The sequence below is a fragment of the Oncorhynchus clarkii genome, chromosome 17, assembly GCF_045791955.1.
Source record: "Oncorhynchus clarkii lewisi isolate Uvic-CL-2024 chromosome 17, UVic_Ocla_1.0, whole genome shotgun sequence".
NCBI lineage: Eukaryota > Metazoa > Chordata > Actinopteri > Salmoniformes > Salmonidae > Oncorhynchus > Oncorhynchus clarkii.
The window spans coordinates 3444305-3460557 of record NC_092163.1 but is presented as its reverse complement, the minus strand read 5'-3'; the positions used below and the strand labels follow the sequence as shown (position 1 = coordinate 3460557).

The 16253-nt window shown below is 40.8% G+C and overlaps 1 protein-coding gene across 2 annotated transcripts in view; it reads left to right on the top strand.

Annotated features, from left to right (window-relative positions):
• LOC139370044 (zinc finger protein 345-like) overlaps positions 1–16253 on the top strand; it is a 637497-nt gene that overhangs the window by 9385 nt on the left and 611859 nt on the right. Inside the window, exons 1-3 of one of the 2 annotated variants that reach the window (XM_071109346.1) lie at positions 13954–14299; positions 14716–14813; positions 14949–15126. In XM_071109346.1, coding sequence (XP_070965447.1) covers positions 13954–14299; positions 14716–14813; positions 14949–15126 — 622 coding nt within the window. Of the gene's footprint in view, positions 1–7348; positions 8080–13953; positions 14300–14715; positions 14814–14948; positions 15127–16253 lie in introns of those variants that run through there. The other variant, XM_071109349.1, reaches the window with a different exon arrangement.

Sequence of the window (16253 nt, the reverse complement as noted above, 5' to 3'; positions counted from 1 at the left end):
ATCCCTTGTTTACATATATTTCCATTTTATATGTAGAATGAACAAAGCACATTTTGTATTTACCCAAAGACCATAACCCTAGGGAACTGATATGTTCTCCTATAACCCCATGTTAAATATAAATAAACTATTTGAATAACTAGTCAATTCAAGATTACAACTCTTCATCTTTTTCCCAAGGAAATAATGGAATTTCAAAATGATAGTACACTTTGAATAGAGACTGGTGTTTCTCAATCATTTTATAATTAAATCCCACCTATTCCAAAAATTTCTAGTGAAGTTGATCAGTCTTCACGGGAAATTCTTAGAGTTCAGGGCATTCGACACCATTATAATGTTTTCACTCTTTTTTCTTTAGAAACATCTTAACCACACTTTCAAAAGCACTTCCATCCTTCTGCATACCCAATTTGAAACCGAACTGAAAAACCCATTGAAAATGTAACCCCTTTTTTCTGGAAAAGAAATGTACATTTCGTTAACATTCACCATGCCACCCTCTAAATCAGCAAGCCAACAGTAACACACATACTAAAATCCCCTCACTTATCCCGAGCATGCGATAAAAGCTCCAGCCATGCACAGAACGCACAATTCCCCCCTGCTCGGCCATCTGTATCCTACCCTTAGAAATTGAATACACCCATACTCTACAATTTGCTTTTCTTCTAACTATTTTTACCACGCTTGTGATTTTTCATATACGTTTATTTTCCGTATTTTGACGCTAATAACTTCTCCACGCATTTTATCACCACTGAAACCGCCATTTTAATGCAAAACGACTCCGAGTGGGGCTATTTGTAAATTACATCAGTACCTTACTATAAGTTAGGTAAAACGTGATCTAGTACGTATTTCATCACATAAACTGTACTCTCTATGAACCACTTTTTGATCAATCAGTGACTATACACCGCTTGGTGAAAACTTCATTCGTACTAACCTTAGAACGATCAGTTGTTGTTCTTTTAAAACGGGTGTAAATTCCTGTATTTCTGCATTCTCTACTATCGCATTCCAGTGTCATCTTACACTAATTTTCCCCCACACTAGTTAGCCCTGCTCTACAACTTCTTACACTTCCCCCATCGTAATGTATTTCTGATGATATAATGTTAATTAACATTAAAACGCTGGTAAGTTAAGCTTCTTGTTATGGTTGTATGTGATCGTTCCAATTCATTATTTTATTTATCCTGTTTACCGGGTAATGTTGCCCTACATTGTAGCAAACCGCTCCTTCATATTCAAATCGAATTGGTAGAATTAACGTGCGCTTCTTTCAGCGACTCTATGGCTTTATTAAATTTCGCTATCTCTATATTCCCGGGAGAAACAGTCCATTTGTTTCCATGCCACTATTTATTTTTCCTATACTCTCCCATCGCATTATATACTTTATTTACTATTTTCCAAGGTAGATCTACCCTACTTTCTCAAATAATAATTTATTAGTCACATCACTTAATACCTCCTATTAAAACCTACTCTATAATGTCTACAACTGTATTACTGAATACTACAGAAGCCTTAATGTCTTATTCTAGTACAGCACCTCAAATATCACTGTGTTTTTATCTTTGCTTATACTATTACTTTAACTTTATTCAATGTATTAAATCCTATTTCATATAATTTTCCTTCTAATTCAGCTTATTTATAATGTCTGCACTTTCTTATCTCTTTATTTATCCGCTTGCTATATTCTCTCTTAGCCTATTTTACTGTTTAATTCCTGAGGCTATTTTTAAATTGCAGCCTCCTATTTCGTTTACAGGGCTTGTGATATTTTTAATGTGTTCTAGACTTCTATTTTCATGCAATTCTCACTTTAGCCTAGATTTATTTTAACCAGTATATTTTAGTTTATCTGTACATTTTTAAGTTATTTCTTCCTACTTCGCATCCGTTTTATACTATCCATGCCTTGTTTAATACCTCTTTTTAACACCTATTGTAATTTTTACAATGGTCTTTTAACTCATTATCCAGTCAATGTTTTATGCTTATGTATAACTTATCTTGCCCAATATTTATCGATTTCGTTCCTCTTCCCAGTGAGAGTTAAATGCGCTCTCTTTCTCAAATTACACTTAGTTAACTGTCAGAGAGGCCTGCGCATTCCCAGTTGGTCACAGACACACAGCCTGTTCTTCCTCTTCTTTCTAATCTGCTCATTCATCACAAATAATTATATTACAGCATTCATTCAATCCTTTTGTCTTTACCTAAAAACAAAACAGTTTATTACCTAACTTAATTCACTTCCTCTACATAAGCTGGTATTATCCTATAGGATTTTTCACGCATACCCTTCGTTTTTACCTAAAAACGACCTATAGTTTATCCCCTAGTTTAATACACTTCCTCTACATAAACTGGTATTATCCTATAGGATTTTTACGACATGACGAGACTACTGTCTAATCGGATCAGCTTGTCTTCATATCCTATTCATCCACCCCGTATTGATCTTTATTCTACGTTAGAGCAATATCGTGGTGCGACCTACTGATTTATAAACCCCCGTTTAGCTAGACGGAGCGTTTTATATTCGCAGGATTTCCTTTTTCAGTTGAACGTCGCACAATCAGGCCAGCGTTCTTTCTGTGTTTTAAATATTCACCCGTACAGACCTTCATTTCAAAGCGGTAGCCATGTGTATTTATTTTCTAAATACTCATCCGTACAGACCTTTTCCTTGAAGCGGTAGCCATGAATGTTTATCTATCTACTTATCAATAAAGTAGCCTACCCATTCAGTCCTTCAGCTAAATATTTTGAAGCGGTATCGCAGGATTACTTATCAATAAAGTAACCTACCCATTCAGACCTTCTGGTAAATATTTTTGAAGCGGTATCGCAGGACTTCTATAACTACGTATTTTATTCAAACCTTATAAGCAGATAGCTGTAACCCTGTGCCCAATCCCAGCCCCAACATGCCAGAATAACACACCCTACACCAGCGAAGTTCACAGCCCCCACCTACTTACTCACTAGACATGCATGCACATTCATTATACAATTTCCAAGCTTACACACATGCATGCAAATTCATTGAATTTCAAAAAGTTCTTTAGTTTCTATAGTTTTTAGGAAATTTGAGAGAGAGAGACCTACTTGACGCTCCTCTTGCTGAGGCAGGATCTCTGAAGCGATCTACGCAAACATTTCACTGTTGTCTTACCTTAGCTGGGTGGCCACCCTTGTTTGCCCAGATCGTCCAAAGATCCCGCTGCCAGCCAAGAACGTTATTCAGTCCCTAATTCTCCTGGCAAGCTCGCCAATTATGTAGTGGCAAATCGGTTCAAATATGACACAACCAAGAACTTTGTGAAAATCAATATAGACTTTTAATACAACAGTATCATAAGCCGGAGCGGTCCGCGGAACACACACACTTTTTCAGAGCCCTCGCTCTGAGTTATACACCTACCATATAAGTCCCTCCCATATGCAAATTAAGTTACATCCCAATCCGTGCTTCCTGCTTGTTCAGCCCAATAACGCCCCCATCTGCTTTCCATTAGATCCTAATGGTGACAAGACCCTTGCTTTGACCCTTCACTCAGCTTAATGCGTTCTCCTGTTTGTGTGTTATCTAGGGTCAGCAGACTATGTGTCTCTTCTGTTTTTAGCATGCTCAGCTATACTAAAAATACTATACATTCCCCTTTCCTGTGGCCTGTGTTCATACCCTGTAATTAACTCCATGTGTCCCTTTTGGTGTCTTTCATCTCCTTTAGCTTTAGGGTGCCTAGCTGTTCTGGTCGCCTTCTCTTCATATGGTTGTCTAAGATCAAACAGACTTGTCTCCTGTGATGTGATTGATGTCTGTAATCCATCAATTGGTCCTTTGGCTGAACCCCCCGTCCTTAGATAACCTCTGATCTTTGTATGTCCAGCTGCCCTAGGTATTGCCCTCTCCCATGGCCCCACTCTGGCTTCCTGTCCTATACAATAGACAATGTACCTTACCAGAATGGCAAATGCATCCCTCTTTTATATAGGACAGTATATTTATCCATATATGTACCTAATTTCTCCCACAGAACACATCTTTAACATTCATCACCCTGCACTATCTTCATCCCTGAACTAGCAACATTAACTATTGTCTATTGTTATTCTCAATGACCTTCCTGGCCTTATGAAATCCTAGCTAAATACAATGTTCCCACCCGTTTTCATGTCTTTGGTTATGCAAACATTTGTTTATTAGATTATATTTCTCATTAAGATGAATATAGTTTTAATTCTGTATGGGTCACGCATTGCTTTGGTCAGGTGTTCCCTTATGGGTCAATGATTTTAATTAGAATATAGTAATGATGCTCTCTCCTCAATCACTTCCAATGCCTTTGGTCATGTGGTCCCTTATGGGTCAATGATTTTAATTAGAATATAGTAATGATGCTCTCTCCTCAATCACTTCCAATGCCTTTGGTCATGTGGTCCCTTATGGGTCAATGATTTTAATTAGAATATAGTAATGATGCTCTCTCCTCAATCACTTCCAATGCCTTTGGTCATGTGGTCCCTTATGGGTCAATGATTTTAATCAGAATATAGTAATGATGCTCTCTCCTCAATCACTTCCAATGCCTTTGGAAAGTATTCAGACCCCGTGACTTTTTGCACATTTTGTTATGTTACATCTTATTCTAAAATTGATGAGGAAATGTTTCATTTAATCCATCTACACACAATAACCCATAATGATGAAGCGATAAAAGGCTTTTAGACATTTTTCAAAAAAATAAAATAATAGAAAGCTTATTTACGTAATCAAATCAAATGTATTTATATATTATTATTATTATTATATTATTTATTTAGCCCTTCGTACATCAGCTGTTATCTCAAAGTGCTGTACAGAAACCCAGCCTAAAACCCCAAACAGCAAGCAATGCAGGTGTAGAAGCACGGTGGCTAGGAAAAACTCCCTAGAAAGGCCAAAACCTAGGAAGAAACCTAGAGAGGAACCAGGCTATGTGGGGTGGCCAGTCCTCTTCTAGCTGTGCCGGGTGGAGATTATAACAGAACATGGCCCCCCTATCTTTACAAGACTGTTTAACAGGAAAACATGATGGAGTCTTAAAGGAGGACTGTAGCATCTAATGATGAAACATTATGGAGTCTTAAAGGAGGACTGTAGCATCTAATGATGAAACATTATGGAGTCTTAAAGGAGGACTGTACCATCTAATGATGAAACATTATGGAGTCTTAAAGGAGGACTGTAGCATCTAATGATGAAACATTATGGAGTCTTAAAGGAGGACTGTAGCATCTAATGATGAAACATTATGGAGTCTTAAAGGAGGACTGTAGCGTCTAATGGTGAAACATTATGGAGTCTTAAAGGAGGACTGTAGCATCTAATGATGAAACACTATGGAGTCTTAAAGGAGGACTGTAGCGTCTAATGGTGAAACATTATGGAGTCTTAAAGGAGGACTGTAGCATCTAATGAAACATGGAGTCTTAAAACTTCTTATGGCTAGCGGAACCCCTCGACAACATTCCTCTGAAAAGGCAGAGCGCGAAATTCAAAATATTTTTTTTAAATATGTAACTTTCATACATTCACAAGTAAAATACACTAAATTAAAGCTTAACTTCTTGTTAATCTACCCATCGTTTCTGATTTCAAAAGAGCGTTACAGCGAAAGCACACCATATAATTATGTTAGGTCAGAGCCTCAAAAACACACAGTCATTTTCCAACCAAAGAGAGGAGTCACAAGAAGCGGAAATAGAGAAAATGAATCACTAACCTTTGATCTTCATCAGATGGCACTCATAGGACTTCATGTTACACAATACATGTATGTTTTGTTCGATAAAGTTCATATTTATATCCAAAAATCTCAGGGTTTAAACACTGTTTCCCATGCTTGTTCAATTAACCATAAACAATTAATGAACATGCACCTGTGGAACGGTTGTTAAGACACCAACAGCTTGCAGACGGTTGGCAATTAAGGTTACAGTTATGAAAACTTAGGACTCCAATGAGGCCTTTCTACCGAATCTGGAAACACCAAAAGAAAAATGCCCAGGGTCCCTGCTCATCTGTGTGAAAGTGTCTTAGGCATGCTGCAAGGAGGCATGAGGACTACTGCAGATGTGGCCAGGGCAATAAATTGCACTGTCCGTACTGTGAGACGCCCAGCGCTACAGGGAGACAGGACGGACAGCTTATCATCCTCGCAGTGGCAGACCACGTGTAACAACACCTGCACAGGATCGGTACATCCGAACATCACACCTGCGGGACAGGTACAGGATGGCAACAACAACTGCCAAAGTTACACCAGGAACGCACAATCCCTCCATCAGTGCTCAGACTGTCTGCAATAGGCAGAGAGAGGCTGGACTGAGGGCTTGTATGCCTATTGTAAGGCAGGTCCTCACTAGACATCACTGGCAACAACGTCGCCTCTGGGCACAAACCCACTGTCACTGGACCAGACAGGACTGGCAAAAAGTGGTCTTCACTGACAAGTTGCGGTTTTGTCTTCAGGGGTGATGGTCGGATTCGCGTTTATCGTCGAAGGAATGAGCATTACACCGAAGCCTGTCCTCTGGAGCGGGATCGATTTGGAGGTGGAGGGGCCGTCGTGGTCTGGTGCGGTGTGTCACAGCATCATCAGACTGAGCTTGTTGTCATTGCAGGCAATCTCCACGCTGTGCGTTACAGGGAAGACATCCTCCTCCCTCATGTGGTACCCTTCCTGCAGGCTCATCCTGACATGACCCTCCAGCATGACAATGCCACCAGCCATACTGCTCATTCTGTGCGTGATTTCCTGCAAGACCAGAATGTCAGTGTTCTGCCATGGCCAGCGGAGAGCCCGGATCGCAATCCCATTGAGCACGTCTGGGACTTGTTGGATCGGAGGGTGAGGGCTAGGCCCATTCTCCCCAGAAATGTCCGGGAACTTGCAGGTGCCTTGGTGGAAGAGTGGGGTAGCATCTCACTGCAACTACTGTCAAATCTGGTGCAGTTCATGAGTAGATGCACTGTAGTACTTAACCCCCCCCCCCCCCCCCCTTTGTTCAGGGACACATTATTCCATTTCAGTTCGTCACATGTCTGTGGAACTTGTTCAGTTTGGAATCTTGTTATGTTCCAACAAATATTTACACATCTTAAGTTTGCTGAAAATAAACGCAGTTGACAGTGAGAGGACGTTTCTTTGTTTGCTGAGTTTAGATTGGCGAGGGGGAAAAACAATTTAATCAATTTTAGAATAATGCTGAAATGTAACAAAATTTGGAAAAGGTGTATCATTCGTGTATCTATTTAAAAAAAATAAACTGTCTTTGGCAGGAGAAAGACCAGACTCAGTGGAACCAGAGCCAGGGACGTCCAAACCCGCAAGACGACACCAGTGCTCCTACTGTGGAAAGGGTTGTAACCGGTTATGGAACCTGAAACAACATGAAAAAATGCACACAGAGGAGAAGCCTTATCACTGCTCCCAGTGTGGCAAGTGTTTTAACCAGTTAGGGAACCTGAAACTACATGAGAGAATACACACAGGGGAGAAGCCTTACCACTGCTCCCAGTGTGGCAAGAGTTTTAACCAGTTAGGGAACCTGAAACGGCATGAGAGAATTCACACAGGGGAGAAGCCTTACCACTGCTCCCAGTGTGGAAAGTGTTTTGAGCGGTTAGGGAACCTGCAACAACATGAGAGAATACACACAGAGGAGAAGCCTTATCACTGCTCTCAGTGTGGCAAGTGTTTTAATCAGTCAGGGAACCTGAAACAGCATGAGAGAATACACACGGAGAAGCCTTTTCACTGCTCCCAGTGTGGAAAGTGTTTCAACCGGTCAGTGAAGCTGAAACGGCATGAGAGACTTCACAAAATAATTCACAAAAGGGAGAAGCCTTACCACTGCTCCCAGTGTGGCAAGTGTTTTAATCAGTTCGGGAACCTGAAACGGCATGAGAGAATACACACAGGGGAGAAGCCTTACCACTGCTCCCAGTGTGGCAAGTGTTTTAATTATTTAGGGAACCTGAAACGGCATGAGAGAATACACACAGGAGATGCCTTACCATTGCTCCCTGTGTGGAAAGTGTTTCAACCAGTTAGGGCACCTGAACGTTCATGAGCTAATACACACAGTTAAATGTCTTTCGAGAATCCACACAGGAGAGAGAAATTACTTCTCTTAGCATGTATATTGATATTGCACTTCTCATTTTTCTTACAATTCATCAGAGAACAAACACAGTGCTCCCGTTGTCTTATATTGTTGACTTATGTGTTTACCTGTTTTTACCAGATGAAATTGCTTCTTCCAATTATTGATAAACATGTACATGTTAAGAAAGGGACTGTTAGAACTGTTCCATGGATTGATGAGGAATTTAAAAACTGTATGTTTGAAAGAGTTGGGGCAAAAGGAGTGGCTAATAAGTCTGGCTGCACATCTGGCTGGCTGTTTTATGAACTGACTAATAAGTCTGGCTGCACATCTGGCCGGCTGTTTTATGTACTGCAAATTGAGAAATTATGTGACCAAACTCAACAAAAATAATAAACTCATTAAGAAGCCAAGATCAATGATATAAAGAATGATGTAAAAAAACATCATGAAAGAAAAGCAGTGCAAGTATTGAATGTTGTAAAGTTAGTGTGGGAGAGGTGGAACAATTGGTATCGATCAATAATGACAAACCTCCTGGCATTGACAACTTAGATGGAAAGCTACTGAGGACAGTAGCTGACTCTATAGCCACTCCTATCTGACATATTTTTAATCTGAGCCTAGAGGGAAGTATTTGTCCTCAGGCCTGGAGGGAAGCCAAAGTAATTCCACTACCCAAGAGTGGTAAAGCGGCCTTTACAGGTTCTAAGCTCTTAACAAACTGTTGGGAAAAATTGTGTTTTACCAAATACACTGCTCAAAAAAAGAAAGGGAAATAACCACACTACAGGCTGATCCTAAAATAACACATCCTAGATCTGAATGAATGAAATATTCTTATTAAATACTTTTTTCTTTCCATAGTTGAATGCGCTGACAACAAAATCACACAAAAATGATCAATGGAAATCAAATTTATCAACCCATGGAGGTCTGGATTTGGTGTCACACTCAAAATTAAAGTGGAAAACCACACTACAGGCTGTCCAACTTTGATGTAATGTCTTTAAAACAAGTCAAAATGAGGCTCAGTAGTGTGTGTGGCCTCCGCGTGCCTGTATGACCTCCCTACAATGCCTGGGCATGCTCCTGATGAGGTAGCGGATGGTCTCCTGAGGGATGTCCTCCCAGACCTGGACTAAAGTATCCGCCAACTCCTGGACGGGCTGTAGTGCAACGTGGCGTTGGTGGATGGAGCGAGACATGATGTCCCAGATGTGCTCAATTGGATTCAGGTCTGGGGAACGGGCGGGCCAGTCCATAGCATCAATGCCTTCCTCTTGCAGGACCTGCTGACACACTCCAGCCAGATGAGGTCTAGCATTGTCTTGCATTAGGAGAAACCCAGGGCCAACCACACCAGCATATGGTCTCACAAGGGGTCTGAGGATCTCATCTCGGTACCTAATGGCTGTGCGGCCCCCCAAAGAAATGCCACCCCACACCATGACTGACCCCCCCGCAAAACCGGTCATGCTGGAGGATGTTGCAGGCAGCAGATAGTTCTCCACAGCGTCTCCAGACTGTCACGTCTGTCACATGTGCTCAGTGTGAACCTGCTTTCATCTGTGAAGAGCACAGGGCGCCAGTGGCGAATTTGCCAATCTTGGTGTTCTCTGGCAAATGCCAAACGTCCTGCACGGTGTTGGGCTGTAAGCACAACCCCCACCTGTGGACGTCGGGCCCTCATACCACCCTCATGGAGTCTGTTTCTGACCATTTGAGAAGACACATGCACATTTGTGGCCTGCTGGAGGTCATTTTGCAGGGCTCTGGCAGCGCTCCTCCTGCTCCTCCTTGCACAAAGGCGGAGGTAGCGGTCCTGCTGCTGGATTGTTGCCCTCCTAAGGTCTCCTCCACGTCTCCTGATGTACCTGCCTGTCTTCTGGTAGCGCCTCCATGCTCTGGACACTACGCTGACAGACACAGCAAACCTTCTTGCCACAGCTCGCATCGATGTTCCATCCTGGATGAGCTGCACTATCTGAAAACTTGTGTGAGTTGTAGACTCCGTCTCATGCTACCACTAGAGTGAAAGCACCGCCAGCATTCAAAAGTGACCAAAACATCAGCCAGGAAGCATAGGAACTGAGAAGTGGTCTGTGGTCCCCACCTGCAGAACCACTCCTTTATTGGGGGTGTCTTGCTAAATGCCTTTAATTTCCACCTGTTGTCTATTCTATTGCACAACAGCATGTGAAATTTATTGTCAATCAGTGTGGTTTGGTTGGTTGAATAAACGTTGTTTCCACGTCAAATTAAAAAACATCTTTAACATTGATGAACCTTCACTATCGTCATCCCTAAACTAGCAACATTAACTGATGTCTCAATGACATTCCTGGCCTTATGAAATCCTAGCTAAATACAATGTTCCCACCCGTTTTCATGTCTTTGGTTTTGCAAACATTTGTTTACTAGATTATATTTCTCATTAAGAATAATGTTGTTTTAATTCTATATGGGTCACGCCTGGCTTTGGTCATGTGGTCTCTTATGGGTGTCATGCCCGTAGATTGTTTTGTTTAGTTTGTTCAGGGTGTGATGTGGGTGGGCATTCTATGTTTGCATGTCTAGGTTTTGTATTTCTATGTTTTGGCCGGGTATGGTTCTCAATCAGGGACAGCTGTCTCTGTTTCGTTGTCTCTGATTGAGAACCATACTTAGGTAGCCTGTTTTCCCACTGTTAGTTGTGGGTTGTTGCTTTCTGTTTGTGTGTATCTGCACCTGACAGAACTGTTTCGGTTGTTCTCTTTGTTGTTTTGCATTTTAGTGTTCAGTTTCAAATAAATAATATGAACATGTACCACGCTGCACCTTGGTCCTCACCTTCCTCCTATGAATGCTGTTACGATGGGTCAATGATTTTAATTAGAATATAGCGATGATGCTCTCTCCTCAATCACTTACAGTTTCTTTGGAAAGTATTCAGACCCCTTGACTTTTTTCAAATTTTGTTACGTTACAGTCTTATTCTAAAATGGATTAAATAAAACAATTTCCTCAACAATCTACACAAAATACCCCATAATGACATCACAATACCCCATAATGACATCACAATACCCCATAATGACATCACAATACCCCATAATGACATCACAATACCCCATAATGACAAAGCGGAAACAAGCTTTTTTATAAATGTTTTGCAAATGTATTAAACACAAAATTATTTACCTAAGTATTCAGACCCTTTGCTGAATGAGACTCGAAATTGAGCTCAGGTGCATCCTGTTTCCATTGATCATCCTTGAGATGTTTCTATAATTTAATTGGAGTCCACCTGTGGTAAATTCAATTGATTGGACATGATTTGGAAAGGCACACACGTGTCTATATAAGGTTCCACAGTTGACAGTGCACGTCAGAGCAAGAACCTAGCCATGAGGTGGAAGGAATTGTCCATAGTGCTCCGAGACAGGATTGTGTTGAGGCACAGATCTGGGGAAGGGTACCAAAACATTTCTGCAGCATTGAAGGCCCCTGATGTAGCCCCATTCATGGGGTAAAATGATCTGTTTAAGTCATTAGTGAAGGGCACATCGTTAAAGAATACAGTTATCTTTTATTTTGTGGTCTATATCCTCTCAATCATTTATTCCTTCATAAACCGAAAACATATGTACCTAAACACAACATGTGTTCAAGGGTCCCTCTAGGTTCACGACCTCTTGACCATTATATCTGGATAGCTGACAACTATTTTTTAAAGGTCAAAAGTGATCTGTTTAGGTCATCAGTAAAGGAAGCATAGTTAAAGAGTACAATGACCCTTTCAAAGACTGAGACATCCCCCGAACACCCCCCCCCCCCCTATAACTATTTTTTTTAAATGATCTGTTTAGGTCGTTAGTGAAACAGATGTTTTCAAAGACACCTGGGGGGCCAGGTTGTTAATTATTTTGTGTCCATGTAGTTCCCCTGTGTGCAAGGGCCCCCTAGATTCACAACTTCTTAACCCTTAACATTCCCATCCAAGGGGAGAGAAAGAGGGAGAGAGAAAGAGAGAGAGAAATTTAGTACAGTCATTTAAACATACATATTACAATTGTTAAAGTTTACTATGTAATATTAAATACATGATTGAGTCCTTGAATGAAGAGATGGAGATAAAACTGTCCAGTTTGAGGGTTTCCTGCAGCTTGTTCCCATCGCTAGCTGCAGCGAACTGAAAAGAGGAGCGACCCAGGGATGTGTGTGCTTTGGGGACCTTTAACAGAATGTGACTGGCAGAATGGGTGTTGTATGTGGAGGATGAGGGCTGCAGTAGTTATCTTAGATAGGGGTGAGTGAGGCCTAAGAGGGTTTTATAAATAAGCATTAAACCAGTGGGTCTTGCGGCTGGTATACAGAGATGACCAGTTTACAGAGGAGTATAGAGTGCAGTGATGTGTCCTATAAGCAGCATTGGTGGCAAATCTGATGGCCGAATGGTAAAGAACATCTTGCTGCTCATTGTATCCTACCATGACTATATCCAACCCACCTCCATGTGTTGCCACTATCATGTATCCTACTTGGCTGAAGCTTTGATCCAGTGGAAGAAGTATTGAGGAGCAGGGAGGTTAAAGGTCACTTCAGGATACAGCTGTTACTCTACACTATCCCTAGATAATACAGTAATGAGAGAAAATGTATAGAATATTTATGGCTCTATAACATCTCTATCTATATATAACATCTCTATCTAATGCGTTTTATTGAACCTAATTCCATTTTCTTTGTTTAGTTTTTCCAGGTTTCTGATTTGTCCCTGTTTGTCTGTTTTTGTCTCTAAATCACACTGTTAATAGAAAACAACAACATTGGATGTTCTAAGTCCACAACAACACTTAAACCACATCAGGAGAACACGTTTGAAGTCTGAGAAAAATCTAAGACATGTTCATTTTTATGTGTAGATACCCTTTAATTGAAGTGACACCAGCAAGAGCCTTGCTTGGTTAGTGGTGTCTCTGTAGCACACATGTGATTGCAGAGTCTGCTGAACAAATCACTGGATTGATGCTAATAGTCATGGTATCATTCTGCCAGGTAGGCAGAATAGACTACTTTGTAGTTAACATTTAATTGACAAGATTTGTGGGAAAGCTTTTCCATCAACCAGATGATAGTTGTCATTAGTATCATTGCTAACAGCTACACATAGTGGTAGACAAATGCACTCAGACAGGGGCATTTCCTGGCTGTTTCCTCTTCAGAAAGTTGAAGGAAAATACAAATCACTGAGGCTAATTTAACAATGGCTTGCAGGCAGTGGGTTCAGAATAACAATGACAAAAATCGTATACTCTTTCATCTGTCACCTAATCCTGTCTAACGGGCAGGTCAGCCCTGGAGTAAAGTATTGCCTGTAAGAAGTAAGAGAAAACATAACATCTGTTTCTTTTTAAATTTCTTCGCATGACATGGCTTGCCAGAATAAACATTGTTATTAATATTTTTCCAAACTGCGTTACCCACTCCAGTCAGCAGAGAGCAATATGAGTCTTTCAGTTGATGCTATTTGCGTGACGTATAATCTAGTGGACGGAACTGGAGACTTCTTCAACAGCGACAAAGGGCTTCTGATTCAACGAACGTGTTGCTTTGCTAGCGAACATAAAGTTTAGTTTTTGAAGCTCTTTAGACCAATCTTGTGTATATTACTCTTAGTGTTTTGAATATAATTATATTTACCCATCTACTAGTTCATTTTAACGTCATTTGCTCGTTAAATTAGCAAATGTGTTACTAAATTGATACTGCATTAGGCTAATCGACCGGAGCATGAGCTCACAAAGCTGGACCGAGAAAGAAGCTCTGGTGAAAGGAGAGGAAGAAGCTTTCAGGATGAAAAGGGAGGAAGAGGACGCTATCACATTGAAAGCAGAAGAGGATGATATTACAGTGAAAGAGGAAGATGGGAAAGAGGTTGTCAAAGTGGAAGTGGAGAAGGTAGAAGCTTTCAGGATCAAAAACGAGGAAGATGCCATAACATTGAAAGAAGAGAATGTAGTGAAAGAAGAGGAAGAACCTTTTAGAGTAAAAGAGGAAGAGGAGGCTATCTCAATAAAAAAGGAGGAAGACGTTTTGGGAGTGAAAGCGGAGGAGGCTGAAGATCAGACTACCACCAGTGAGTACTGTCTTAAAAACAGGGACACTATGTAGTTCTTGAAATAATGTATTGTTTTAAAGGGGCATTCTACTTCAGTTCAACACTTGAATATGTCGTTCAGTACTGTGGGAATTGTTTAAGGGACAATCTGCCATTGGTCATATGTTTTTGGGACTTCGATGTATTGAATTCTCATTCTCCATGTGGTCTACATTAAAGTTCACCTCATCTAGTATAACAGGCTTTTAAAATCTACTTAAAATATCAAAGGGATGTAAAGGCACCCATTTTGTGGAAATGACCCTTTACATTTGCAACACAAACAATATTTTACAAAATCATGATGGAAGTGGCCATTTTAGACATATTCATGCCTCTTGATTGTAATAGACGGTCATAAGTTTACCGTCTGTTTGCTGTTCTCGTTCACACAGGAGAGAGACGTGACTATCGTGGATCCTCTGGGGAGCCTCAACAACCACCTGATGCTGACGAGGCAGAGAAGAGTCTCTCCAGATCAGAACACCAGATGGTACAGCTTGGTTTGGTCTAGCATACAGCTTGCTCTATCGGGGTCTGGGCTGGATTTCTTTAAAGCACTTCATGACAACAGTGGCATCAGCATCCATAATGATATGTGTCTGTGTCCCCTCTTTATGGTTACCAGGACAATGCTAGCCCTTCCTCCCTGCTGCAGTCCCCGTGTCGTGCCTCTCCCGGTAGCGCCTTACTGCTGGGTATGAAGAGGTTGTCTGTGCTGCTGGTGGACTGCAGGAAAACAACGGGGCTGAGTGGAACTGTGAGAGGAGGAGAAGAGAAGAAAGGATCAGATTTAACTCATCAAAGTAAGTGCTGTAGTTCAGTTTGAACAAATTAAATAGATCTGCCCACTGGTATCTGTTACCAGGACAACCAGCAGACTTCTGTTAGTTGACAGGAAGATAGACTGGTGGATATGGATGTTATGAATATCATAACACTGGAAAAGGATTCTACCAATGAAAAGAGAGGAACCAATAGACCATATAAAACCTTGATAAAAGTTAGCTTTAGAGAGGAACCAATAGACCATATAAAACCTTGATAAAAGTTCGCTTTAGAGAGAGAGTTTCAAGATGATCCAATGTAAGCTGCTTGTTTTACAAAAACTTTTCCTTAAAAATGATGACCTTTCAATCTTTACCAACGACATGCCAATGACATTTGAGTTAAGCCAGTGTGTCTGTATGCGGATGACCCAACACTGTACACGTCAGCTACCACGGAAACTGAAATGACAGCAACACTTACAAAGAGCTGCAGTGAGTTTCAGAATGGGTGGCAAGGAATAAGTTAGTCCTAAATATTTCAGATTACCTTAAATTACATGGCCTACTATGCTAATTCTGTAGCGGTATTGTTAGAGGGGGGTAAAGAAATATTTTGTTGGAGCGCCAGGCAGGTATTGACCCTAGTTATTAAAGTTAGTTATTACCTGTTATAACATTATTATTAAATATTATTAAAACTGAAAGGATGAGAGTAGAATAGAGTAGCGCTTCCAGACACATTCTAAACATGGAGTCTTAAAGGAGGACTGTAGCATCTGATGATGAAACATTATGGAGTCTTAAAGGAGGCCAGTAGTATCTAATGATGAACATTATGGAGTCTTAAAGGAGGACTGTAGCACCTAATGATGAAACATTATGGAGTCTTAAAGGAGGACTGTAGCATCTAATGATGAAACATTATGGAGTCTTAAAGGAGGCCTGTAGCATCTAATGATGAAACATTATGGAGTCTTAACCTGTATGGGAACGGGGTTCTGCCAACAACAGCCAATGAAATTGCAGGGCGCCAAATACAAATCAACAGAAATCTCATAAATCAAATTTCTCAAACATTCAAGCATTAGGCACCATTTTAAAGATAAAAGTCTCGTTAATCCAGCCACAGTGTCTGATTTCAAAAATGCTTTACAGCGAAAGCT